Below are 25,586 nucleotides of genomic sequence, written 5' to 3' on the forward strand. Positions count from 1 at the left end.
AATTGTATTCTTATAAGGTCAATAATCTATAGAAAATAACTCGGGCTGGCCCACAAAAATGTGTCTGAAAGTAGATTAGCTAGGCTACATTGGAAAATATCCTAAAAACACCTGTATCATTTAGTAGTGGCTTAGGGTGACTAAGCTAAGATGCTGATACTGTCGGTAACTCGGCAGAGGATCACAAGTTGTCCTCTAGACACCTACCTGATAAACGTTTCTCCGAGTCCATTCTTCAGGTGGATAATTGTACGTTTGCAGTGGCTGATGGATTGTGGCTGATGTAGACATTTTTCTTTTTCTTTGCTGAGTTTAGGACTAACCTGGAGCTGGAGCTGGTGCATCGTGGGGGAGATTTGTGCTGCGGTGGAGCCAGTGCTGCTGCCAAGCGCTCCTGCCTCAGTAAGTTCAACACACGGAGCGTGCTTTAATACCTAACACTGAAAACTTGTCCCTGCGATATGCCACTGTTGCCTGAGTGTGTTGTCACATTGTCTGCTTGTTTGTGCTTTTGAACGAGGAAAGTGTCCTTTATGACCCTTGCTGTTCACAGATTCATTTTTATTTATTTTCCAATGCTGTTTATTTTGGATGCAGATGCACTTAATTGGGTTTATCTGGTCGAGTACTGTACATCACCTAATTAAAACATAGTAAAAGAGGTATTTTAACAACTCATTGTAGATACCGATTTGTATATTAACCACTATGTGTTCCATCAAATATTGTTCATACATCAGTTTGTTCTGACTTCTCAAAACCCATTTTAACAGTAGGAAATGAATCATCCTTCCCTTGATGAAAGCAAAGCCTAATGCAGATGGACTTCTGACATTGTGTGCAGATTTTAGTTGATATAAATGCTGCCTTTTAGCTGACTAGTAGGCCTAGTGTCTATTTGCTTAAAACATGTTTGTCCCAATTCCACTTTAGTTTTAATGAAACTGAAAACATTTGCTATATGTTTATACAGTATATATTTTTCCATTCAGTATGATAGTTGGCAAATGCACAGGATATATGTTAATATATGCATATGTCAAACACTTATAATATACACTTCATGTGTAATCTCTACTGCTGGCGTTGTATTTATGGTGGAACATTTTAAATTTAAAAGCCTATTTAGAGGCTTGTGTGTGTGTGTCTGAGTGGGAGGGTGCGGTTTCTTCAATTGTCTTGTCACTGCTTGGGTAATGAGGTGTCTTCTGTGTGATTAAAGGCACCAGTCCATGTGACCCTTGTAACAATTGTAAAGTTTGTCGATTAGATATTGTAGAAAATGGAAAGTAGTGTCCCAGGTGAGCCGTTACAGCAACAAGCATCGGGGGAGACGACGGGGAACAAATAGGTCAAGTGCTGTTTTAGTAGATTGCGTTGAGGGCAGCTGCTCTGGGGAAATGGAAATTAGGAATGATTGATGTACCTGTCAGTATAAGTGACTAGGCTAGTGTGACAAGAACACTAAAGAGCGGAAGCTTTTGCTAATGTTAAAAAGTGTTAAAGGAAACTTTAAGCTGGAAAAGTAGTTGTGAGACTGTTTCATAGGCCATAGGTGTGATGTGGTCTATTTTGTATATCTGCGTTTGAAATGCAGCATGTAGGTGAACATTAAATCCATTTACTGGTGAGCCCTTCAATAGATTTAAGGTGTACTTCATCCAGTTTTTATTTGGAAGCAGCTCTGTTACTAAGTATGCAGTTTTAGCCGGAACTTGCTCCTTTGCCTCTGTCCGTGACAAAATCAAAAGCTTGCTTCTAAATTCTGACACAAAGATCTTTACATACATAAATAACATGAACAGTAACATATTTAGTGTCAGGTGGCTGGGGAAATGTTTTCCTTCTTCCCCAGATGACCATTCTTTACATTACTTGAACCTCATTGTGTGATCCCCATCCCACAGGCATTGGCTAAGCACTTGATTTGTTCTGGTGTCTGCTTTTCAGTATCACAGTATTAAACATAATGTCAAAGGTGCTGTTCTACAGACTTCAGTAATGTGACCTATATTGCAACAGCAGCACATTGTGTAGCTGTGATAAAGACATGCTTTGGGATGACCTAGTGCTAAATATACAGACTGATTAAAATCACATGAAAGCAGATATCTTGCTGAGATGTGATTCTTGGTGAGGGTGATGATTTGCATTATAACATTATTTCTGCTAATCTTACAGTGGTTAAATATTTATATTTCAGTCACTGCCAGGGGGTAGTTCACTCTCTATATTGAAAAATAGACAAACACACTGAGCAAAAAAACAAGAGGTCATCCTGGTCAGGAAAGAAGCTGCAATGTTGTCAATTAACACACTGTTATTTGTTATTTTTTATAACGGAGATGAATAATAATGATTTTCATCAAACGTGAAATGCCTGTCATCCTTCAGTGTACTGAAAAAGAGATTTCACACTTGAGGATTGACTTTTTTGAGCCACATTAACTGTAGCAATGCTGCAGGCCAAATGTACTCATTTTCAGTACATTAGAGTTTGCAATTCACAGGGCCTGGAAATGGTGGAGAACACAAAACCTGTGCAAACTACTAAAGCTTCTTGGGATTTGAAAACCTATTTAAAAAGTCTCTTGGGAGGTTTTGGTTGATTCACTCTTACTTGTAGCTGTATAATGTGATATGGGTAGGAAAATATTGGTCTCTGTCTCTAGCAGGACCACACTAGATGGCAGTGTGGTATGAGATACATTATTTGAATCGGTTTAACTGGATAGAAGCAGGAGCCTTCCATCCATCTGTAAAAGTACATCTGAAATCAATGCGTCATTAACTGCACAGGCCCTTAGGAATAAGATCATTTGTTTCATGAGAACAATTTTGAGAAGTGGCAGGTATATAACAATTAGGAGAAGATATCAAAAAATGACTTGTTAATTGTGCAGTATGCCAGCAGCAAAAAGAAATATATATATGGACACTCCTTCAGGCATCCAGGCTTCACAGATCTGTCTGTATCTGAAGGATCACAAGAGCACCGAGTAAAATCAAGGCATATGACGGCAGCTTTGGCAACTACAGCGAGATCAATATCTGTAGTCAGAAAGCATCTCCATTTTTGCTGTCGTGGAAAAGTAGCAAGGCAGCAGTGAGGGGAAAAGAGGAGGCAGGTTGAGTGCAGCAAGAAATGCACACACATTAAGACATCTTTTGTTCCTTTTTTCTGCTCTTTGTAGTTTTGTCAATTTTCAGAAAATGGGCTCATGTGAGTGTAGTGTTCTGGCTTTGGCCCGTCTCTTCCTGCTCTTCTCTCCTGTCATACCATTGTGACTCCCCGCATCTCTCAATGTGGGATATTTGGAAGGCAGTTATTTTTTATTTTTTTTACCTCAGATTGCTCTAGGTATAGAAATGATAAGATCCAATACAAGCCCTTCCACTATTGCATGGCTTAATAAGGTTTCTGATTCCCTTACCATTTACTTTTGATAAGTACCTAATGATCTTAAATGCAAAAATAATCATCCTCTTTCACTGTATACAAAAGTAACCAAAAGCTAAGACTGAAAAGGATAACGGGTCTAGAAAGATGATGCAAGGCACCCAGAAGTGAAATGAAATGGTAGTTCCCAGGCGTGAAACATCTGCTGGATTTTACTCCCAGGTGTCTGGTTTGAGATCCAGGATTATTTGAAAGAGAAGATAAGGAGATGCTCCACATTGTACAAATGAAGTCACTGATTTTTGTCTTTTTTTTTTCTTATTGAATACATTTTCTGAGGAAAGCCTTCACAAAAATAGCAATGAGCTAACAATATTAAACGCCAAGGTTCATTTAATTTTTACATTTAGACAAGCATACACTAAAGTAATTAAATAAAAACATAATGCATCTAATTTGAAATGCAGTTGTGTTTTTTTCACATTAATCCAGTTGCCATCAGAGGGCAGTATTGCCCTAATTTTGCCAACTGCATATTTAGTGCAGTGTGAAGTATCATACAAATGCAATGTTTTGTAGCACTGAAGGTTTAGTAGATTACATATGATAGCAGTCTCAGGGACAGAAATTAATAATTGAAAGGGGTTTGTATCTGAAAATTAAATTGAGGTCTATAATGTGTAATTTGGAGATGATCAAAAATAAAACTGTATTGTGTGACCGTGGGTTGTAATTGTGTTTTCTGAAAAGGTAACCTATTGTTACCCATGAAGCAGCGAGACCTTGTTTCCTGACCTTGCTGACTGCTGCTAGGGGTCTCTGTTTTTGTTGATGAGGTGAATGATTTTTTGTTGTGAGGCTTTGAAAACTGAGAACACTAATCAATCCCCTACCCCCTGTCTGTGTGGAAAGCGATGCTGAGAGAACTAGCAACCTGGAGTGAAAGTACGTAAGGGTGCACTATTATGGTCCTAGTTTTTACAGAATCATGTTCTTGGTCTGTTTGTTTGTTGAACATCACAAAAACATGATGCTTCAGAGTTCCTACAGTTCTGCTCACCATGCAGCTTCAGGGCTGAATCAATCTATTTATACTATTTCCAATTATCAATTTTAATTACCAGGCAGAACTGAGCTATATAGAGTCTTGTTTACGAGAGTGCTTATGACATGAAATGGTTGGTGGTAGTTTGCTATACTGTTAGGAAAGGAAATGGAGTGACTTCAGTGATTTAAAACTTTGTGAAATGTGATATTAATCCATAAAGAACAAGGGAAAAAATATCTATATTCCCTGATTTTCAAACCCTGAAATGGTAGAATTCTGTTTTTTTTGGGTGGAATCTTTAAATTTAAACCTTTATTTTATTAATGTATGTAGAGAATTCTTTAGAGTTTCTGTAAAAGTTTGTCTTAAATTTTGTAATTTAAGATCCAATTTTACATATACTGTTCTTTTAATGGGTAATGCGATGCAGACGGGTGAGAAAACTAAAATTGAGGTCATTCTGAAAAAGTAGGTTAATGAATTGTGGTGCTAAGTTAACATTTTCATGTAATGCATGTCCTTTTTTTGAAGTAGTATGTAATGCCTTAGGAGTCTGTTGTAAACCAGACCAAAGGCCCAATATCTAGAAGCTAGTGTTAACTTTGTTTCAAGCAGTGTACAAATCAGGCTCCTACTTCTTATGTTTCTATTGGCATGAAAACAAATCCCATGTATTTATACAATAATAATGTGTAATTTTGAGTTATAGTTGCCCTTCTTGGAGCAGTACTGTCTCTTACTACATATCATGTGTTTTCTTTAGGTTTTGATTAAATCTCTAGATGGGTCAATTTAGATTCTGATTATGGTTTAAAGGTACTTGTGAATTGATTTCACTACAGTTTTCCACAGATTTTGAAGGACAAATTGAATTCATAATAACTACACAAATCTGGGTCAGGGAACCCGTATTTGCATTATTTACTTTGTCCCATTAAAATAATTAAGGATGTGTCTTCTGTGCAATTCATTCAAAGTTGATAAGTTATTCCCTTTTGAAAGTGACTGCATGAAAAATCAAACCACTTGTTCTTGCTTGATGGAGGTTTGCCTTGACATTTCCTTCAGGATGCGTTTTGCCCTTGTTCTGTAAATGTCTTTTATGGCTCTTCCAGATTGGATGAAAGAGTGCTTTTCACTGTTCAAATTTTCATCAGCTGTTTCTGTGAGCCAGCTGGATATATTTGCTTGTCGATTTATACAAGCTATTATTTAATTTGTTTGAAGTAAGGTTTCAGTTGTGTACTAGAGGGAATCCGTGGTATTTTCCGACACTAGAAGTGATTCCCACTCTTTAAATGTTAATATGTCCTGTTTAAAGCTGGTTCTGTGAGGACAGTTAAAGAGCAAATAGAACATTTTTTACTTCAGGCTGTTGTACTTTTGAATTTGCTTACTTCATTGTTAATGCAGTGGCATTTCCTTAAAATACTTAAAGTAAGATTTCAAATTTTCCTCTTGAGAAAAACTACAAAAAAAAAATACTGTTACAGCACAAAAACAAGAACGGACAAATTAAAAGTGAGTGAAATTGGAACCTCTCTGAGTCCAGTTATTTGTCATATAAACGGATGTTTCAGGCCGATTCTGGTCCTTAGTATGTGACAATCATTGTTTGATTTTATTGACTGATGTATGAGCAAGGATGAAAATATGATCTTTAAGGGCTTAAAATGTGTTTTCTGCTGCATGAAATAACATTTGTACAGGAGTATTTTGGAGCTGGATGTATAGGGGTTTCATGAACAAAATCGTCCTTTAATGAAATAGTTTGAAGCAGTAGGATTGAGTATATTGTTACGTTCTTAATCCTTGAACAATATGACATCGTCTGTCTTGTGTTTCTGTGATTCATCAATATTCACAAACAACTCCTAATATGAGGGGGACGTTTGCACAGTGGCAATTAATTATTATATAGGAAATAACAGAGGACAAAAAGGAGGTAAAAAAGCTTATATGCATGTATGTAGTTTATCATTATAAAACCACCTTTGCCCACACCATTATCTGCTCCAGTCTTACATTCAGATCATATATAACTATATATTTTGTGTCCCTTTTCTCTTCAAAATGGTACTATCCTCATTCCGTCAGAAGTCAGACTAATAGCTGGGTATTTTTGACTGTTTCAGATCAACTGTTTCATGTGATGGCAATGCACATGCGCCTTTACAGCATTGACTCGGCCTACAACCCCTGGACCAAGCTGACGCAGCTGACGCATAAGGATTTAAAGTGAGTGCTGCTTATCAATTCCCTTTTCTGAACTCAAGCTTTAATTTCCTTCATTGTGTGAATAGTTTGCCATCCACACAATGTTGCCAGCACCAGCTGCTTATCTCAAATAAAGAAAAGGAAAAAAGAAAATAAATCCTGGTGTGGTCACCATAGATACCAACGATTACTGCATCTGGCAAATTACAGCTCACATTTTCAATGGCACAGCACCCCCTGCAAATCTTACAAAATATATCAATCCTGCTGCATATACACACTTCTTATTTTTGCCTACAGCTACAATCAATAGCTTCGAAGGTGCAGAAAATTAACAAAACTAATCTTTTGTTTTACCCGATAGGCACTGTATAAAGAAACAAATGGATGAAATCAATTTTAATAACTTATTTTGTTCTTTTAATAAAATCATTAATAAAGTTTCTCAAAGAATGTTTTTATTCTACAAAGAAAAACTAACATTATACCATGTGTGACATGGTGAAGCTTGAAATGCTCTGAAGGTTAGTCATTCAATGGTTTTATCGTTTCTTATTAGCCCTATTCCTCAGGGGAAGAACCTACCTTTAACATTGAGTTCAAACTTCAAGAGCGTGGGAAAAATACACATGTCAATGAGTCATAAAGTGTACTGTTGCTGATACCTTGAGGCTTAAATACTGTGTGTTTTAATACAACATACAACACCAATAGTGTGGGGCACTGCTGCACATTGATGCTAAGAGGACCTGTCCTGTATCTTTGTTCCTTCTTCCCCTCCTCTGCTACTCTTTCTCACAGTCTGCAAGGTGTGCACAGTGCAGTAAGATCTCTACATATCTTTATGCTGCCTTTCCACAGCCATGTTCGGACATAAAACCCCATTTGACATTACTATGTAGGCCTGCATCTGCTTATTTTAAATTTTAAGATCTGTCATCGTACCAAATTAAAGGCTTGATTTATTAAAGACATTTAAATGAAGTCGGTATCTGAATTAGTTTGTGGCTTGTGAGGGGAATGGCCTCATTTATACTGTTCTAGGAAAATCCCCCCTCCTACTTGACTTACTTGATAAGGTACCTTTTACCTGGCTTCTTCAGATCATACATTAAAATAGATGTATGTGCATTGACCGCAGTGAAGCTATGTAGGGTTGGAGAATGGTCTCTTATGCAACAATGTCATGCAAGGCATTTTCACATTTCTCTCAATGATTTGAACCCAGGTAAGCAAAAAGGAAGGATTCTGTATCCAACTTCTCTTTTGGGCTGTTATAAAATCCAGTGTAATAAGGCTCAAGCACCTAAGACCTGGTCGTCCTTCAGTTTGTATGTATTGGATTAGTAAAATGGCTTTTTCAAAATTCGAAAGTATTATGCTATAATTGGTGTTTTTATATCGCTCATTCCTGAGAGAATTGGTCCTCAAGGTGGAAGAAAGATAGAAAGTCCTCAAGCTGAGTTTCCAGGGCAGCGGCACAGAAGAATCTATTTGAAACTAGATAACCATATGAAACTTTTAGTGACGAGTAGTGTTTCATAATTAGGTTATTGGATAAAAGTAAATATGTTCTATATTCTCTATCTGCATAATTTGAGGACTCCTACAGGGCCATTATTAATGTGCCATCATTGTTTAAGAAAACTTAACATGCAAGTATTCAAGAGGCTGTGGGCTTTTTATTTAGTTTAAAAGCAGAGCCAAACACTCAAAAGTCAAAAGGTTGAAACCACAGTTTTTGTTATTACTTTTATTTGTTTTTCATTTCCATTTGAATCCATTAGAGGTGCTGAAATAAGTGCTTGCATTGTGTGTTATGAAATGGGTTCTTTATGAGTATAATGTACTTCAGCAAACACCATGTTCCAGAAACTGTCAAATCTGTGCTGGTTTTCTTTCTTCAACCTTTTTTATTTTTCCTGCCTTAGAATCTGTGATGATGACAGGCCAGAGGTCCCCATGCTTTTCAGAGATGTCCCTTCTTTACTGATCATTTTTGTGTTAACGATGCCACAGCCTCTGCGAAAAGGTATGGTTACAGTATTGTATGTAGTTTTATATGCGGTTTGTGTAAAAGTGCTTTCATGTCCATTTATTTATTCATGTTTTATTTTCTTTTTTTCTTCAATTTACCCTAAATTGAAAATGCGGCAGGTTGGCGGGTGTCAATGCACATGCCAAATCACAGGCCCTTATCTGTGCAAATCTCTGCTGAATAGAAATTCTGTTGTGCGGGTCTGACATTCTTATCAGTGTCCCCCGTCTCCTCGCCTTGTTATCATTTAGTTAGTACCAAAATGACACACGGCCTGGAAAGCCCATCGGGTTGTCTTATGGAAGAAATCATGTCCTTTAAATGACCTTCATCAGTTAACCGTGCATGGGGGCGTCTTGATCTTTCCAGCTCGGCTGAATGCTCGAGGGGAAGGATAGTAATTTGTTGAATTTTAGAAGTTCAAATTGCAGCAATCATGTGTGATGGGAGGTCAGACACAAAGATGATAATTACAATAATGCTAGATGCATGCACGGAGACACAAGATTGTAGTGAGAAGAGGCGTACAAAGACCCTGAGGATTTTGTAGTCTTAGTCATCAGAATTAAGTGTTGTTTAAAACAATCTGTAGGAAATGGGAAAATGCAGTCAAGGGAAAAATGCCCAATAAAAATGGGAAAAGAGGGTCTTGCTTTCCAGTGACTTTCCTTTCATGTCCACCCCTAATGCACAGTGGCTGAGCGATCCTCATCCGCTTTCATTTTTAGCCCAGGCTCTGATGATGCTGATTCCTCTTGATGACGTTTAGCACTTGTGCTCCCCCGGTGGTACTCTGTGAATGAGAGAAAAGAAGACGAGCTATTTAAAGCTCCTTGTTGTCGTTATATAAGACCTGTTCTCCCATATCTCCTAGGAAGGGGGAGTAAAGTGACGAGGCAGTTGTTTGCTCTTCCGGTAGACTGTCCGAAGGGCCAACCTAAACTAGGGATCCTCATTAAAGCACATTCATTCACACTGTATCAGCTCTTAATCTTTTCAAATTCAACTGTTACCTCGTTAAGTACGAAGATATGAACTCGCAGCGAATCAGAGGCCTGTACCGAGACCGAAGTCACATTGATTGAGCACAGATTGGGCGATCTTCATTGGCCAGAGTGTTTTTCAGAATTAAGTTGTTGGCAGTACTCTAGGTGCCACAGGTTATCAACAGTCCTAACCACGGCCGGGACACATGCAGAGCTTTTTATTGTAGTTCAGGGCACAAGGGCAGTTCTGCTAGTCCTCAGTAGATGCCCTGTTCATGTCTTATATGCTATGCCTTAAAATTAGTACTTACAGGTTGTACTTTGAGTGGCATTTAAATTTCAGACGAGTGATTTATTTTTTTATGAAAAAAAGAAACCCACATCCTAATCATATATAGGCTTTATATTTTAGGAAATAGAACAGAACACAATCCCTTGAACATTTGTGAAGCCTTAGTGGGCTTAGTCTTTTAATGTTTAAAATGGTTTTCAAGAATGAACAAGCCTGTGTACTTCTGCTTTTCAATATTTTTGTTTACGTCTACCTAGTTTAATCCTCTGGTGATGTTTCTTAATTAATGCTCAGTTTAAAAGTGTTTAAAATAAATAAATACATTAAAATCTGGAGTTTGTTTTTATGGCAGTTTTTTAAAAGCAGAGCCTATCGCTTTAAGACTGCCTCTCTCTATTGACATGGACTAACACCTCCTCTCATTGCCCTTCAGAAACAGCTTGGAGAACAACTTTCAATGCCTTATTAGCCTTTAGATGGACTTTGTATCTTTTTCAATTCCACATTGATTAAGTCAAAATAAACGCCATCACAATGTTCATTCTGGAATGGAAAATTGATCTTAACCCACCACAAAGAATGATCACTACAAATTAAAGCTTTTATTACAGAAGGAACTGTGTGATGGAGGTCACGACACCCCCTTGGTTTTAGTTGCGTGGATGCTTGAAGGGGGGGTGACTAACTCGCCCTTGTGCCCTAGGTGATGCTGCATTTTAATTTGGTGACGTATGGCACACTGATCAGGAACATGTGAGCAAGGCCCTCAAGAGTCTGAGAATAATGGAAGTCATTGTGCTCCTAACCAATTGATACTTAATATCCCTATAATGAAGGGAGTAGAAATGTTTAAAGGTCATCTCTGGTTTGAGATAAACGTATATAAAATGAACATCAGAGAATCAGCACTGCTTAAAATATTCCAAGTGGCCTACTTACTGAGCATTGGGTTTTATTTTTAATATTTCTGTATGGTGTTCTCTTTGGGATGTTCTGTTCTGTGCGTTTGATCATGGTACAGTTTCAGGCCATAAATGGTAGAGGTTGACCTTATTCCTCTGTGTGGTTCTGTGTGCCTTTTTAGAGGAACCTTTAATGGTTAAAAACTGTTTTGTGTATAGCATAGTACTGTATATCGCACAGTTCTATAAAATTGTATGTTACGCAACACATTAAGTCAGTGTTATTAAAGTCATATTCATATATTTTCCTGAAGAACCAGTTTACCAGTTAAAAAAGGGACCAACAGCAATGCACAAGTGGACTATTTGAACATAACGTTTATACAACGAGGCTTTCTTACGCGGTGGATCTCTCGTTGGACTGTCTCCCCACCCTGATTGCCATTGCTTCTCAATGCATGCAGCGCCCGTTCTGTTGTGGCTCTGCCTCCTGGAAGCACGGCCTTTCTTCCAGAGCACCGCATCAATCATCTCCTGCCGCAGCTGCCCTCACATTATCCCGCGTCTGCTTTCTGCTGTCATGTAAGCTTGAGCGAACACCACAGTTTTATTATGCCGTGATCCCTAAGGGAAAATGCAGACCCTGGAAGAGCACTCTCTGCTACATTTTTCATATATGTTTTTTTCGTCATTTTTAAGTGAATCATTTTGATTTCATAATTGGGATCTGCAGAAGCCAAGATGATATTTGGCCCAGTGAAAAATAAATAAAATGCATATAAAACGGCTGCTGGTTTTGTCTTCTGTCGGTGGTGTTTTACAGCCTACAGAGATGTGTTGTTGGTTGTTTTTCCAAAAGGAATACATTTTTAATAACATTGTTATAAAGCTGTAAACATGTGTACAGGGAGTTGAAAAACAGCAGTACTGCTCTGGTTTAGTATTCATGATATGCCTGAAATGAAAAGTGCTTAAAGTGTGCTTTTCACAACAGACAAAATGTCATAAACAAAAGAACCTAATATCACACCATTTCTGAAATATGGAGTACTGAATATGCTGTATTGCTCATTATAAGAGTCTGAATTCCTATAGTGTGACTAACAGTGTGGCTTAGAATTTATTTTCTGCCCTCATAGGTTTTATGTGCAAATATATAAAACGTTTTTTAAACCATGCAGTTGATGTCTGGAACAAAATCATTAAACAATCTGCCTGGATAGAAGCAATATCTTTACCTGTTGATTCAGCAGTGCTTTGGTGAAGTAGACAGTGATAGTATTCTCTGTCTTTGTGGGCAACACAACACAATAAAACGCACATCATTTTCATTAGAACATGCAAATGAAGCGTTATCTGTTAATTAACCATTTTTGTCCTTGGTTTCCAGAAATAATTGAGATTGCTGATGTGAAATCTCTAATGCTTAGTTTCATAATATGTCAATTTAAAAAGAAACCTTTCTGTAACGATATGTAAAACACGTAACAATAATACATTTACATTTATTCCTATGAGACCTATTTGGGTACAACCAATAATTGCCATAAAGGAGAAAATACACACACAGCTTCCTGGGTTTTATTTTGACTTTGCTTTTGAAACCAGTCAACCTTGTGTTCCAGGATCCGAAAAAATAATTTCGTAGGCACAGCTTTTAGGGCTTAATTTTTGCCTTCACGATTAATGATTCAGGAGATTTCTAAATTATTAATTTCTAAACTAAATATGTATTGTTGTTGTTATTATTTAAAGGAGTGTTTTGTTAGCCAGATCATGCTGTGAAATTAATGGATTTCAGTTCATGTAAAATTTTACAATTGTACAATAAAACTTTTTGTATTTTTTATTCTTTGCCTTGTCCCCAAAGATTTTGAGTGCTGTATTGAGTGACATCTCATCTCATCCTCTTGGTTTTGTTTTGTGTATTTCAGAACACTTTACCTGCATTGTGAAGATCTTGTACACGTTACAGTACGTTCACGCCATCACAGTGCTTTCGGTCAAGTTCACTCCCGAGGAGAGATTAGCTTGGAAGACCTCAGGAGCTCTTAAGAAGGTAATGGCAGAAACACTGTTTGTAACTAGAAGTAACACCTTCACGATATGATGATTACTTCTGTCACAGAGGACAAATGTGCCTGTTTTAACTTTCTGCTGCACAGTACGGCATGCGTCTCGTAAAGCTGAATGAAGTTTATTCCGCTCGGGGTGGAAATGATAATGGTAAACACATTACATAGAGTTTGTTTCCTTAAGCTGGACATGCTTTATTTTCCCTCATTACAGTTTCCCAGTAATGACATTCATAGTGCGTGAACACCATGCAGTTTAAGATCTATATTAGCACCCTATTAAAGCTATGTTAGGGTGTGTTTGTCAGACTATAGATTCATCGGGGGCGCAAACACAATATATTTGAATGCTAAATCTTTCCTTTAGGGGGTTTTCATCTATCCAGGCAATGCAGTCAGTTCTGTTTGTATGTACAATAAAGCTTTCGCTCAATGGCGGCAGCTATGATGGTGCTGGTTACTGAAGTCCTTATTGTTGATGCTTTAAACTCCCGTCCATATGCAGAGTAATGCTTTTTGTTTAAATTTCACAGAATAAAGAAAGAACTGAAGTCTTCACAAAGAAGACTATAGCATAGGAAAAAAATAAATTCAGTGACACTAAATTCCTCAGCTATAAATCTATGACAGAGAAGGCTGAGACAGATAAGAGTACTGCCAGTTTATATTCTTTAACCGTCAGCTTGATAAATGTTGGCTGCTTTACCCCACATAAAATATTAGTAGAACCAGTTGGATTTTATCTGAACACCTATTCAGTAATGTTTCAGCTCTTATCAACAGTCAAATGTTTTATTGTATAAAAAGAGTTATTGTAGCCATAGCCATAACTGTGCCTAAATTACAATATAATACATTACAATATATGGGTAAGATTAAAAAGTGCGTCAGAATCCTGAAATTAGGTATTGGGATGGTTTTCAATGTTCACTAAACAGACGGGTACGGTTTTAAACCTACATTATTATGCGTCGTGGCAACTGAACCTTTGTCATAGTATTTAATTGGCCTAGTCATTTTCATCTGAAAATCTGCATTCCTCAATTTAGCTCTTAAATCAAGTTGAAAGATCAGTTCACACCTTCACTTTATCTCTTTAATTTTCTCTGTTTTTCCATTTTTAAACTCTGGTGTGGAATCCCTAATTGATATGTGTCCTGCTGGGCCACTACACCCCCAGAGCTGGAGACGTGTGTGGCCTGTGAGACCGAGCAAAACCCCGGCCTCTGCATTGTCCTCAGAAGGGCGGACACTGGTCTCTCGCTGCTCCTGTTTACTGAGCGTCTCTGTTAATTTAACCTCTAGTAACTCCAGACCCAGGGCCCTAGTTTGAGATGTTTGACAACCCTCTATGCTAATCCTGCTTTCCAGACAGAGACTCTTCACTGGATTAACTGTATGATCGTATTAAAGTAATCGGCGCATCCATCTCCCCGTCTGAATCGCCGTCATATTTATAAGAAAATTGCGTATATTTCTTGTGTGATCTGACATGATCTTTTCCTTTTGTTTTACAGAATACCTGCAATGCAGAAAAGTGTAGCGAGACATTGTTGAGCCATGTCATAAGCGAGTTGTGTAAAGGAAAGAGCTTTTATGAAGTGGCCAATGATGAACTATCAATGGTAAGTCATATTTGTATGTATTTCTTTTTAAATCTGTATGTACTATAATTTCATGCCCTGCATACGACCGGAATCCGTAATGAATGCCTGCTGATGAGTACGTGTGTTTTCCTCTCTTCTAGCTAACTTCCAGTATCTGGTCCCCTCAGTCGATCGAATATGCCCTTCAGCAGTTTTGCCTCCCTTTCCTCCGCATCACCAGCCTTCTGCAACACCACCTGTATGGAGACGACTTACCGAGTTGTCTGGTACGGTTCTCTACTACTGTTCTGTCTTGCGCGTGGGACAGATTGTGTGCTGCAATTAGATTGTCTTTAAAATAATAATAATAACCATTTCCAGCCCTTTCCAACAACTGAAGTTTTATTGTACAGGCATCAGCGATTTTCATACCAGACAATTCAGGCAAAGTAAAACTAAATTTGTCCAAAAATACTGATATTTATTTATATATTTGTGTTGTTTTGTTAATCATTCAGAGAGAAGAGGAATTTTCTGTGCTGGCAAGCTGTCTAGGGCTTCTTCCATCTACTTTCCAGCCATCAATCCAGTCCAGCAGTGCCTCCTGTCTTGAGTGGTCAGTCTCCGCTTTTGACTTGATATCTCAGTGGTGCTCAGAAGTGACGGCATTTGCAGACGCACAGAAAAAACATGCTGTGGTAAGTTTGAACTGCTAACGTTTACAGCACTTGTGGTGGAATGTGGGCACCCTTCTGTAAACCCCTTTTCACCCGTAATTTAGTTTTCAGACGATAATCGATATTTGCATTAAGAAAAGAAAGTAAAATTCTCTGATCATCAATCATCATGGGGATCAATAATAACGATGGTGGTGCGTGTATTTCTGTGACTGACAGAGTAAAACTAGGAGAGCTTTCTGCTGGTAATGATCGTACAAAGTTCTCGTGCAGATGTATCTATCATAGATTATTTCACTATTGCTTTTGCAGTGTGTCATTCTTGATCACAGCCTTTAGCACAATCTTCCACCACTGGACATAGCAACTTGTCACTTTTCATTCAGTGTGACCCTGTCATTCCCTGATGACCTTTGAAGAACAGCTATATATCAAACTGCCATAAAACAAACACCAGCCAGCACTCCAGGCAATCGGTTGTCAAGACTAAAATAGCAAACATGAAACAAAAAATATAAATGGCACAATACTGGTTTTGTGTAAAAATAAATACATAAAATACTAGTTTATACAGAGACAAAATAGGTGTTACCAAATTCTTTCTAGACATCCGCTAATACTCATACCTTACTTTTCATTAAATAAGGAAATATTTTTTAAAAATGTGGGCAAAAAAACAATAAAAAATAAGAGCTTCTGAGGATCGTGGTGTTATTACCATTTCCTGCAGTCAAAAGCCAGAGAATCGCAAGACTCTGTCACCCGTTCTCAAAATCAATTGATAAAAGGTTTAGAGAAAGCGACAGTGAATAAAATCAGTACTGATTGAGTCTTGAGTGGATTAGCATAGCTTTCACACAGATTGATGGGAAATGTGTGAGAAGAACAGTGGAAGTGACACTTGAGTAAATGAAAGATCTTAACAGCCTGAGCTGTCACAGATCCCCAAGAAAGGTGCAGAAAAACATCCATTGCTATACAGGCATGTAGCAGGGCGGAATATTGTTAGAACGGAGATAGAACATGGACTCCATATTTGCTTCTAATCTCCAGATACGGAGAAGCTAAATCTGAAGGGAGAAATCAGTCACGTGTCTTAGTATCAGGCTTTTATATCTTAAATGTACAGCTACTATGTATAATGATCTTGAATCGGTATTTCTAAAAGTCAGGTGACAATTTTTTTAAATATTAATACAATAAAATGTGTATTATGAGCAAAGAATTGCTGAAGACATTCCTCTTTTTCAGTTTATAGTGAAAAAGAGGAATGTCTTCAGCAATTCTTTGCTCATAATACACATTTTATTGTATTAATATTTAAAAAAATTGTCACCTGACTTTTAGAAATACCGATTCAAGATCATTATGAGTATTATGTGTATTATGAGCAAAGAATTGCTGAAGACATTCCTCTTTTTCAGTTTATAGTGAAAAAGAAAGTGAACAACGTGCAGCACAACGAAAATCAGCAATGATAGTTATTTGTTTTATTCAGTGAAACCCTTTTTATCCCCCAGACTTTGCTTGTTCAAGATCCTCATTGGTCTGCACCACATCTTCTGCACTTACCAGAGAATTACAACACCATCTTCCAGTACTATCACAGGAAGGCCTGTACGGTCTGTAATAAGGTGCCTAAGGATCCTGCACTGTGTCTCGTTTGTGGCACGTTTGTGTGCCTGAAGGGACTTTGCTGCAAGCAACAGAGTTACTGTGAATGTGTCCTGGTGAGTATAATCAATAGTCAATACCCGTAAAAATAATAAAAACTCATATGTATGTAAATTACAAATGGAGAAAAGAAAGGTTAGATAATGGGATAATTTACTATTCGCTTCCACTGTCATATTAAATTAGATCCAGTGATTCAATGCAAGTAGGTAAAATTGTTAAATCAAAAGTCAATACTGGAATTTGAATACACAGGAATCCCAAAAACTAGACTTATTTTTGACGGTAAGCCATGGCATGGATCAAATGTTGTTAAGATAGCTGAACACCATCAATTAGTTTTGTCCTGCAGAAAAAATGGATCTCATAAAAGTTGACTGAAAAATTGGTGGCGAAACAAAAATACCATTTGTTTGTAGCGAATGTAAGCCGGTAAGCAATGTCGGTCTCTTTGCTTCCCCAGCATTCGCAGCACTGTGGGGCAGCAACAGGAATATTCCTGCTGATCAACGCCTCCGTCATCATCATCATCAGAGGCCATCGATTCTGCCTGTGGGGCTCGGTCTACCTGGACGCCCATGGAGAGGAGGACAGAGACCTCCGGTAAGAAGCTCAAATCCACACGCTGGGGGAAAAAGCGATCGATACGTCTAACTGATCATTAATAAAACAATAAACATACCTATATAGGAATTCAGTTTCATATCAAATACACATTCGGATATCTAGTAGTATAAAATACACCCACAATGTAAAATATAATGAGTCTTCCTGAATGTTATCCCAAGGTTTAACAAAAAAACATCTCTGTTCCAGGCTCATTACATTTTCAGAAAGTCCATCATTTTAGGTTGAATTCTTCTTTTCAAGAGCATTCATGCAGGTGTCCTGAGAAAGAGCAGCTGTCTTTCCTTGATGCACTGGTCCTCTGACAACAATGTGTGCACACAAGCAAAAAAAGGAAGCAATTATTTGTTACAGAAATGTCCTCTGAACCATAAAACAGCAGGGGCTTAAGACCACCCAGATAAAGTGTGGAGGAATGGTATAGTAACACCACAAAGAATATATAGTAACACTGTAGTCACAGAACTGCTAATGACCTAATACATATTTATTTTCTTGTGGCTATTTCTTATCTTTTGTGTATTTATGATTATAAATGTTGGTTCCCTTCTTTCCCTCCCTGTAGCCGTGGCAAGCCGCTCTACCTGTGTGAAGAAAGGTACCGGGTGTTGGAGCAGCAGTGGGTGTCTCACACCTTCGACCACATCAACAAGCGCTGGGGCCCCCATTACAATGGATTATAACATATCCACCCGGGCAAAACGCCGGCGTGTTGTGAAAATATTAGGGCTCTTGTTTTAGCCTCTGAAAATCCTTCTAAACCTATGGCAGGGAGGTACTGCTGACATAGCTATGGTATGTGTGACGACATTTTGTGTACAATCATGTCTAAAGACTAACCGTGAGATATATTTAATTTAAGTGTAGATGTGCAGGGGAGAGAGGTGAAGTTAGAAGTTGAATGTTAAAGCACAACTTTACTCACAGGCCGTTAAATTTGAAAAGGGATACCTGATTCGGAAGAGCTGAGCCACACAAAACACACAGCCTGGGATGTGGCTGACATTTACACCTTGAGCAGCTGAGGATTTGTAAACGTTTGTAAACACCCGATTGGGAATCCGAAACCAATCACAAGTTCAGACCAGCAGATTTTTTTTAGTCTCCTTGTGGACGCTCTATTTGCCCAGCTATACCAGATAATACATTTATAATCTTTTTTTTTTTTTTAAACAAATTGGAGGCTTTTCTTGCAATTCTGGGGCCGAATACTCTCTCTGATAAAGATGCTAGAAGGAATGCTATATTTAATTCGTGTCATGTGTCTGAGTCAACACATATCCCTTTTCTCTTCTGAGTTACTATCTTGTGCTGATGTTATTTTTGCTGGTATGGGTTTGTAAGCTCATGTAGGAGTTCTAGATCCGTAACTGTGGAGTGTATTGAAGAGATGGTTTGTAGACATGTAATGTTAGATATCACAGGTGGATTTACACTAAATGTGGGGGATTTCTCTAGTGTGCAGGCTCCATTTTAAGGTCTAGTTGCAATTCATCCTCAGGAAATGCCTTTTCTTTTTTATTTGCTAGTCTGAAAGAGAAAATAATTGTAAAATATTTTAAGAAATGCTGCTATTAATGTAAAACATCAAATTTTACCTTTGTACAGTAATTTTCTTGGTCTAAGAAATGATTTACCAAAACAATTTGGTTCATTACTGGTGATAATAGCATATAGATTTCAATGTACTTCCCCGAATTAGTAAGACAGAACATGGCAGGTCCTAATTACTGCCATGCATGCCTGCCTCTCGTTACCAACCAGATGTGGTGTGCATAGTGATCTGATTGGAAATGTGCAGATGCTCCCCTCAGTGAAACCCTGTCTCAGGTCTTGGCTGTCAACACAGGAGGCTGCTGTGTGTGTAGTATTTGTGCAGGGATCAGCATGGCTCTGTGTGTGTCATTCCCTCACTTGAGAGAGAGAGAGAGCGAGAGAGAAAGAGGCGCGCTTGGTCCTGGTGGGAGAGGGTTGTGTCTCTCTCCCTGTGTGTTGGGGGGTTGGATGGCTCTTGATGAACCAGGCATCTGTACCCCCACTGGTTGGTGGAGCCCAGCCTAAACACGGAGCACACTTTTACATCCTAGGTTTGATTATTTTGTTTCTCTACATTGTGAACAGTGAGACAAGATACAAAGATAATTCAGAAATTGCAAAGTGGTCTTACAGCATGTTTTTAAATAAATAAGGAAGACTGTGTTGGTTGTTAATCCATTGCATTTTAAGGTGGGGGAGAGAAACCACGGATATAATTTTCCATCAGAATGTAGATAACTGTTGCTTTCTGATTACATTTAATTTCAGGCTTAGAATATTAAATTTATGTTGCTTTAGTAACTTGAAGTGTATGCATTCTCACAATTCAAAACTACAAATACAAATGTGTATCCCCTCCATTGGCAACTTTGCAGAGGATCCTAATGGGGTAGAAGCAGGTTTGACTCCCTGACTGTGGAGCAGCAAATGTGTGTAATTTGTGGAAATTGTCATTTTCAGACTTTTTTTTTACATTATTTAATTGTCTAAAATGAAGCATCCAAAACCTTAAAATGAAATCAGTCATAGATGAATAAAATAAATATTTTTGTTTTACGCTACTTCTCATAACCTATACAATAAATGGTCATTCATCTACCAGTAATCCTTAAAGGCGTGCGCGTGTGTGTGTGCGTGCGCGTGTGTGTGTGTGCGCGCGTGTGTGTCTGTGCTGATTTTAAGGAAAATCTGTACCATGTGTTTTAAACCATTCTTAAAACCTGAACCAACTTTAATTTTAAAAAAATGAGCCAATTTACTCACTTGAATCTGACAGTTTTATGCTTTGTAATGATAAGAAAAGTGATTTCTTGTTTTTGGGCCACATAAAGGATCCCATTTGGGAAGGCTAAAGGAAAAACAGACTTGGATTTTTCTTGAATTTATGCATGCTGCTAATCTGTTTACTTTTTGTTTTTCCTTAGTGTTTTCAGGCCCCACTTTGTAAATGATCATTCACACAGAAAACCTTGAGTGATGGGTGTATATTGTAACTGAAAGCTGAGTGTTTATTTGTGTGTTCTCCTGTATGAATGAACAATACGAATACAGTACATTACTGTAGGTGCTGAATCGAACTTTACGATTGCTGTCGGAAAGTGAGACTTAGACATTGAAAAAAAAAAAATGTAACATATGTGAATAAAATATAAAGACACTATGTAAGTTGTGTGCTGTTATTTTACTTTGCAATACATGATCTGGTTTAAGAATTGAATATTATCACGGATGTTAAGTTGAATGTGCTGCTTATTGAATAGCATGTGCAGAGACTTGGGGGGGCAACTTTTACCAAATGGTAATGATTTAAAATGTTGCAAAAAATGTGTAAGACCATTTTGTTTAACATGATTTCTAAATTAGTATATGTATATAACTTCAACGCTGCAGTGTCTTAAAACGACTTTACAATAATGTTGGTAGTTGGTTTGATTGAAGCCCAAAGTTGTCTCCAGCACTGGGTTGCACGGTTTCCTTAAAAAAGAAAAAAGGCAGCTCACCAACAACAGGAGCAACAAAATGATTTTTATTTTTCTCCTGCTGTATTGAAAGCCCTTCTATTCCCATTCAGTGTAGTTAATGACACATAATTGATTGGAAATGAGGCCACCTAATGCTAGCAGTGTCTGCTTTGGCCATTTAATATAATTTCTGCTTGGTGGAGATCACTTCAATCTGGGAAAATTGAAGCAAGCTCCATGGAAACCTTAACCACACGGGTCTTTATAATACCTAGTATGCAACATGTTATGCATTTTATACTCCTTCATTAGAAACTCGAAGGATACAAAACAAAAAGCAACTGTCAAAATTAAAACTTGTTTGTTGATATATCTACATGACTACCTTCAAAGCAACATCTTATGTTTGTATGACATAAGGATTTTGCTGAATTCCTTCTCAATGTAAACTATGTCATTAAACTGCTGTGTGAGGCTTGAGGAGGCTGGATATGATTGCATAATTCATTACAGGACACTCGTCTGCACATCTGCAGCAATAAAAGAAGCCGGATCAAAAACTGTATTATTTTGTAGTGTTTACAATCTGTAGATGTTTACAGTTCGGATCCAAAGTCCGGATGTATTCCCACCACAATGACTTTGAATGGCACACTTGAAACCAGATTTTTAAGCTTTTATTTCTGCTGCTATATTAATCTATATAAAATAATCTTAACATAATTGTGCTGTAATATATAGCATTGTTGTACATCCTATTATGATGGTTTTGATGCTTGGCAGCTACATATCCTGTTCATATGACCATCCTCTCCATCAACCTGCTCCTTGATCACCATGCAATAGGGGTTATCTATCAGGTCGGGTTTTAATAGAATTATTTTCACATGGGTAACACAATCTAAAATAGAAAATGTATTCCTAGTAACATCCACAGAATCCACTCTCATCCTGATTGCTGAATACTACCAATTAAGCATCTCACCTTTTGCTGACTGTGCTGTTAACGAAACGAGTTTGTTCATTATTCATGAGGGAACTTTGCCAGGGAAAGTAATTTAACAAGTGTAATTATTTGCCTATTGCCACTTGGAAGGACCACCTACAATGTTTACCATAGGAAAATTAGGCAAATATGTTCATTCTCAACCAACTGAATATCTGATTGCAAGCTGGTTCAGATGTCGCTCTCAGTCACGATAAGGAGAGGAGCTGAATGATCGTGTTCGGCCCATTTTCTGTGTTGGTTTGTCTCCTAGTCTTCTAGGTCTGGTTCTCTTTTGGAGCTCCATGTCAGGAACTGCAGGGCCTCAGGTATACACTGCTCTGAAGCTGGCACACCCAACATGCTGAGGCTGAAATAGTCACCTAAGGCAGGTGCTGTCGTTCAGTTGGTTGGCGGAGATGTACAACATATTTGGGGGCAATGCGGGAGTTCAAATGATGTTGTATGTGTGTGTGTGACTGTGGACTGGTTTTATTCCCATAATGCTTGTGTATAACAGTGTGACTGGCATCTCGGTTATTTATTTATTTGTCCGTGTTTGAGGCATCGGTGCAAATCAATATCCATGTTCTTTTTTTCTTTTTGGTACGATTCGGAATGAAGATTTCCTGGGTGATTCAATCTTTGAAATGGCGTCCTCAGCCGGCAATTTGGCAATTTGAGTTTAATTACCGCCACTACAGTGTCTCATTATGCCTCTCTGTGGAATCTTCATTGTACTCGGGTTCGTGTGGAGGAAGGGCGTGGGGAGGCTGTGAAAGAGTTTGCACATCGATGACGTTATATGGAAAGCCACAATTCTTTTTTTTTTTCACATGGGGAATCATTTCGAGGCTGCTGGAAAAGCATAATAATCTTCAGGGTGATTTGAGTGTAGTATCGGAAAGACCTCGTTTTATTTTTAAACAGTGGGTTCCACTCACTGCAGGCTTCGCTGGATTGCAGATCCACAGTTACATGATAAAACATAATTAGCTCATTGACGCAATATCCCTGGAAGCGATCGACAAGTTCTAATTGCAGCGACAATAAAGTTGCGGAATAATAGGTCGGTCCCGCTGTGATTTTGTTTTTGAGGTTTATTAATTCACAGTTGTTTTGCAGTCTTCTGCTTAAAAGTAATGAATTTGCTTTTACATTCATCATCACTTAGAGCAGCTGCAGCCTGAATCTGAGAGCAAGGAGTAAATGCACACCCAGATAAATGTTACCCTAAGAAAGGTTTGCAGCACAAGGGTGGAGCAAAACAAGACTGACCTTCAAAAACTACAGTGCCTGGCCTTAGTAGAATGTCAGATTCTCCTATACTATTTCAGTATTATTATGTCTTTGTTGTGTTCGATTTCAGTTTTTGCCATCTTACCCAGCAATATTACTTCCCGTGTGCATGTGTGATTTCCCCTGCATTTCACAGATTAAATGGTTTAAGTGGACGACGTTTCTATCGGTCAGAATGGGAACAGAATCTCATTCAGCAACGAAGAACCCTTTTTACGTTCCATCACAAACCCCTTCCCACGCAAGACACATGGTCCACATGTCAACGACCTGCTCCTTCATTGGGAGCTTGTTTACTGCCACAGAAAACAATCTCTGCACAATCTGAATGGCCTGCGATTTCCCTGCAAATTAAACATGCATCACTGAAGACTCCAAGAAACCAAACAAATAGTAAATATATTTGTGCAGCAGAGGAAAACATGAGTTCATCAAACAAAAGAAGGCTTTCCAACACAGTGACCAGCACAAAAAGACCTATTTGCAGCAAATCATATCTAATTACTTATGTTTTTTAGACATGTTCAACATCTAAAGGGAACATTTGTGTACAGCGTAGTTGACCTTGTTGTTAATTAAATGAAAGTATTTCGTGCTGTACACAGGCACTTCTTCACAATAACTTTCAGCGCTATGCTTCAGTTATCCAAAGTCACCTTCACCGGCTGTACAAGGCCAACTTTTGGTAAGAACATTATTGATTTATTTATACTAACCACTAATATGTTCATTCATCGCCTTTGTAGTATTATTACATGTTTTAAGAAGCACTGGCATATTCTCAGTTTGTCTTTGTCTGGTAGGAGGTTTGCAATACATTTTATGAATACAATTTCTAAATGTAATGCTGTTATTGTTGTAGTTATTATTATTATTATTATTATTATTATTATTATCATTATTAATAATATCAGTGCTTCCATGGTATTGATTGGAAAAGCACTAGCTGTCAGTTCTTCAATGCTGACAGTTTGTTTGTTTCCAAAAGCACCACAGCCACACTATGCCAGGTTAAAGTTACTGCTTTTCATTGCCTCTGTACAAGCAAGTCCTTATCAAGTTCTCTAGTTAATAATTAAATCCGCTTGGGATACTGTGAGGTGCACTAGAAGCCAAGAAAATCAGTTCGCTTGTGTTGCAGACCGAAGCAATGGAAGGTAAGATTATGAGCAATCCCATGCGGTTGTGCGTCAGTATATGTTTTTAAATTGTATTAATAGCATTTAATTTTGCAAGGGCGCCGTCCACACCTGTCTGAATCAGCTGGCCGGGCGTCTGCGCCTGCGCTGCGCCGGTGAGACGCAGTTGCGTGTTTGCGAGCTGCTGTCGCACCGACTGATGCGCCTCTGATCAATGCAATCGATTTATTACAGCAAAGTCAATGCGTCGGACCATGCATGTGTAACCTGCCGCTCACCTGAAAACCACCTTTCTCTACATAGTGTGGTTATCAGGATTTAAAGCTATTCCATCGAAATGGCTCTATAACTTTTTTTTTTGTTCTTTTTTTTTATTGCAGGAAATACAAATGGGTGTCCAGAGGCTAAAACCACAGGGTAAGAGAAATCGATCACAGTGGGTTTTCTGACAGTGATGTCACAGTGACGCAAATTCCAAAGTGAAATCATTGCAGTTTTCCTTCCACAGCCCCCGAAGAATGTTTAAAGTACAGTTAAGTGCAAATTGCTTGATTTTACTGTATGCACTGAAGTCTAAAATAAAAGACTAATGATTTTGATTTTATAAAATTAAATCTGCCTTTAAGATTTGGTGCTCTCTGCATTCTGTTTGTTTAGTTTGTATTAAAGTTAAAGGTTGGGTCTCTTGACATGTATTTTACATTGTGCTCTGTGTATGCTAAGACTTGTTTTATTTTGCTACTTGAAAAAGCCACTCATATTCAAGTATGAATTAAGCACATGGATTTTAATAAGCACTTTCTAAATGTGCAGCAAATGTTAATGCATTACATAATTATCACAGACTACATAAGTAATGAAATGTAGCTTTGTATTGTTGTACACACAGTGTAAGTCGTGAACTAACACAAACGACAGAGCACACAGACATGGAAACAAAAGCGTATCAAGCTAGGGATCTGACCATAGCTGTGGCAACAGGTTTTGCATTAGCCTGGTTATAAAATACTGCAATGCAAAACCCTTTGGGAATAGTTTGGAAAGTGGAAACAATAATTTATAAACCGAACATAAAAAAAGAAGGTTAGTGGTCTTGCATTCTACGTGCAAATACACAATAATGACACGTTAAAGAGCTGCTGGT

General features: G+C 38.0%; 2 protein-coding genes across 6 annotated transcripts in view; both read left to right on the forward strand.

Annotated features, from left to right (window-relative positions):
• The window catches only part of ubr3 (ubiquitin protein ligase E3 component n-recognin 3), a 62,803-nt gene extending 42,085 nt beyond the window's left edge, over positions 1-20,718 (forward strand). For all 4 annotated transcript variants that reach the window (XM_066688550.1, XM_066688551.1, XM_066688552.1 and 1 more), the window contains 10 exons: positions 317-402; positions 6,584-6,686; positions 8,597-8,697; positions 12,818-12,942; positions 14,476-14,583; positions 14,706-14,831; positions 15,063-15,242; positions 16,742-16,951; positions 17,359-17,498; positions 18,088-20,718. In XM_066688550.1, coding sequence (XP_066544647.1) covers positions 317-402; positions 6,584-6,686; positions 8,597-8,697; positions 12,818-12,942; positions 14,476-14,583; positions 14,706-14,831; positions 15,063-15,242; positions 16,742-16,951; positions 17,359-17,498; positions 18,088-18,205 — 1,297 coding nt within the window. In that variant the 3' untranslated portion in view covers positions 18,206-20,718. The remainder of the gene's footprint in view (positions 1-316; positions 403-6,583; positions 6,687-8,596; positions 8,698-12,817; positions 12,943-14,475; positions 14,584-14,705; positions 14,832-15,062; positions 15,243-16,741; positions 16,952-17,358; positions 17,499-18,087) is intronic.
• A 3,077-nt stretch (positions 20,719-23,795) lies between these two features.
• The window catches only part of myo3b (myosin IIIB), a 96,611-nt gene continuing 94,820 nt past the window's right edge, over positions 23,796-25,586 (forward strand). The window contains exons 1-2 of one of the 2 annotated variants that reach the window (XM_066687889.1): positions 23,796-23,988; positions 24,823-24,859. In XM_066687889.1, coding sequence (XP_066543986.1) covers positions 23,883-23,988; positions 24,823-24,859 — 143 coding nt within the window. In that variant the 5' untranslated portion in view covers positions 23,796-23,882. Of the gene's footprint in view, positions 23,989-24,424; positions 24,461-24,822; positions 24,860-25,586 lie in introns of those variants that run through there. The other variant, XM_066687890.1, reaches the window with a different exon arrangement.

Source organism: Amia ocellicauda, chromosome 16, assembly GCF_036373705.1.
Source record: "Amia ocellicauda isolate fAmiCal2 chromosome 16, fAmiCal2.hap1, whole genome shotgun sequence".
Classification (NCBI taxonomy): Eukaryota; Metazoa; Chordata; class Actinopteri; order Amiiformes; family Amiidae; genus Amia; species Amia ocellicauda.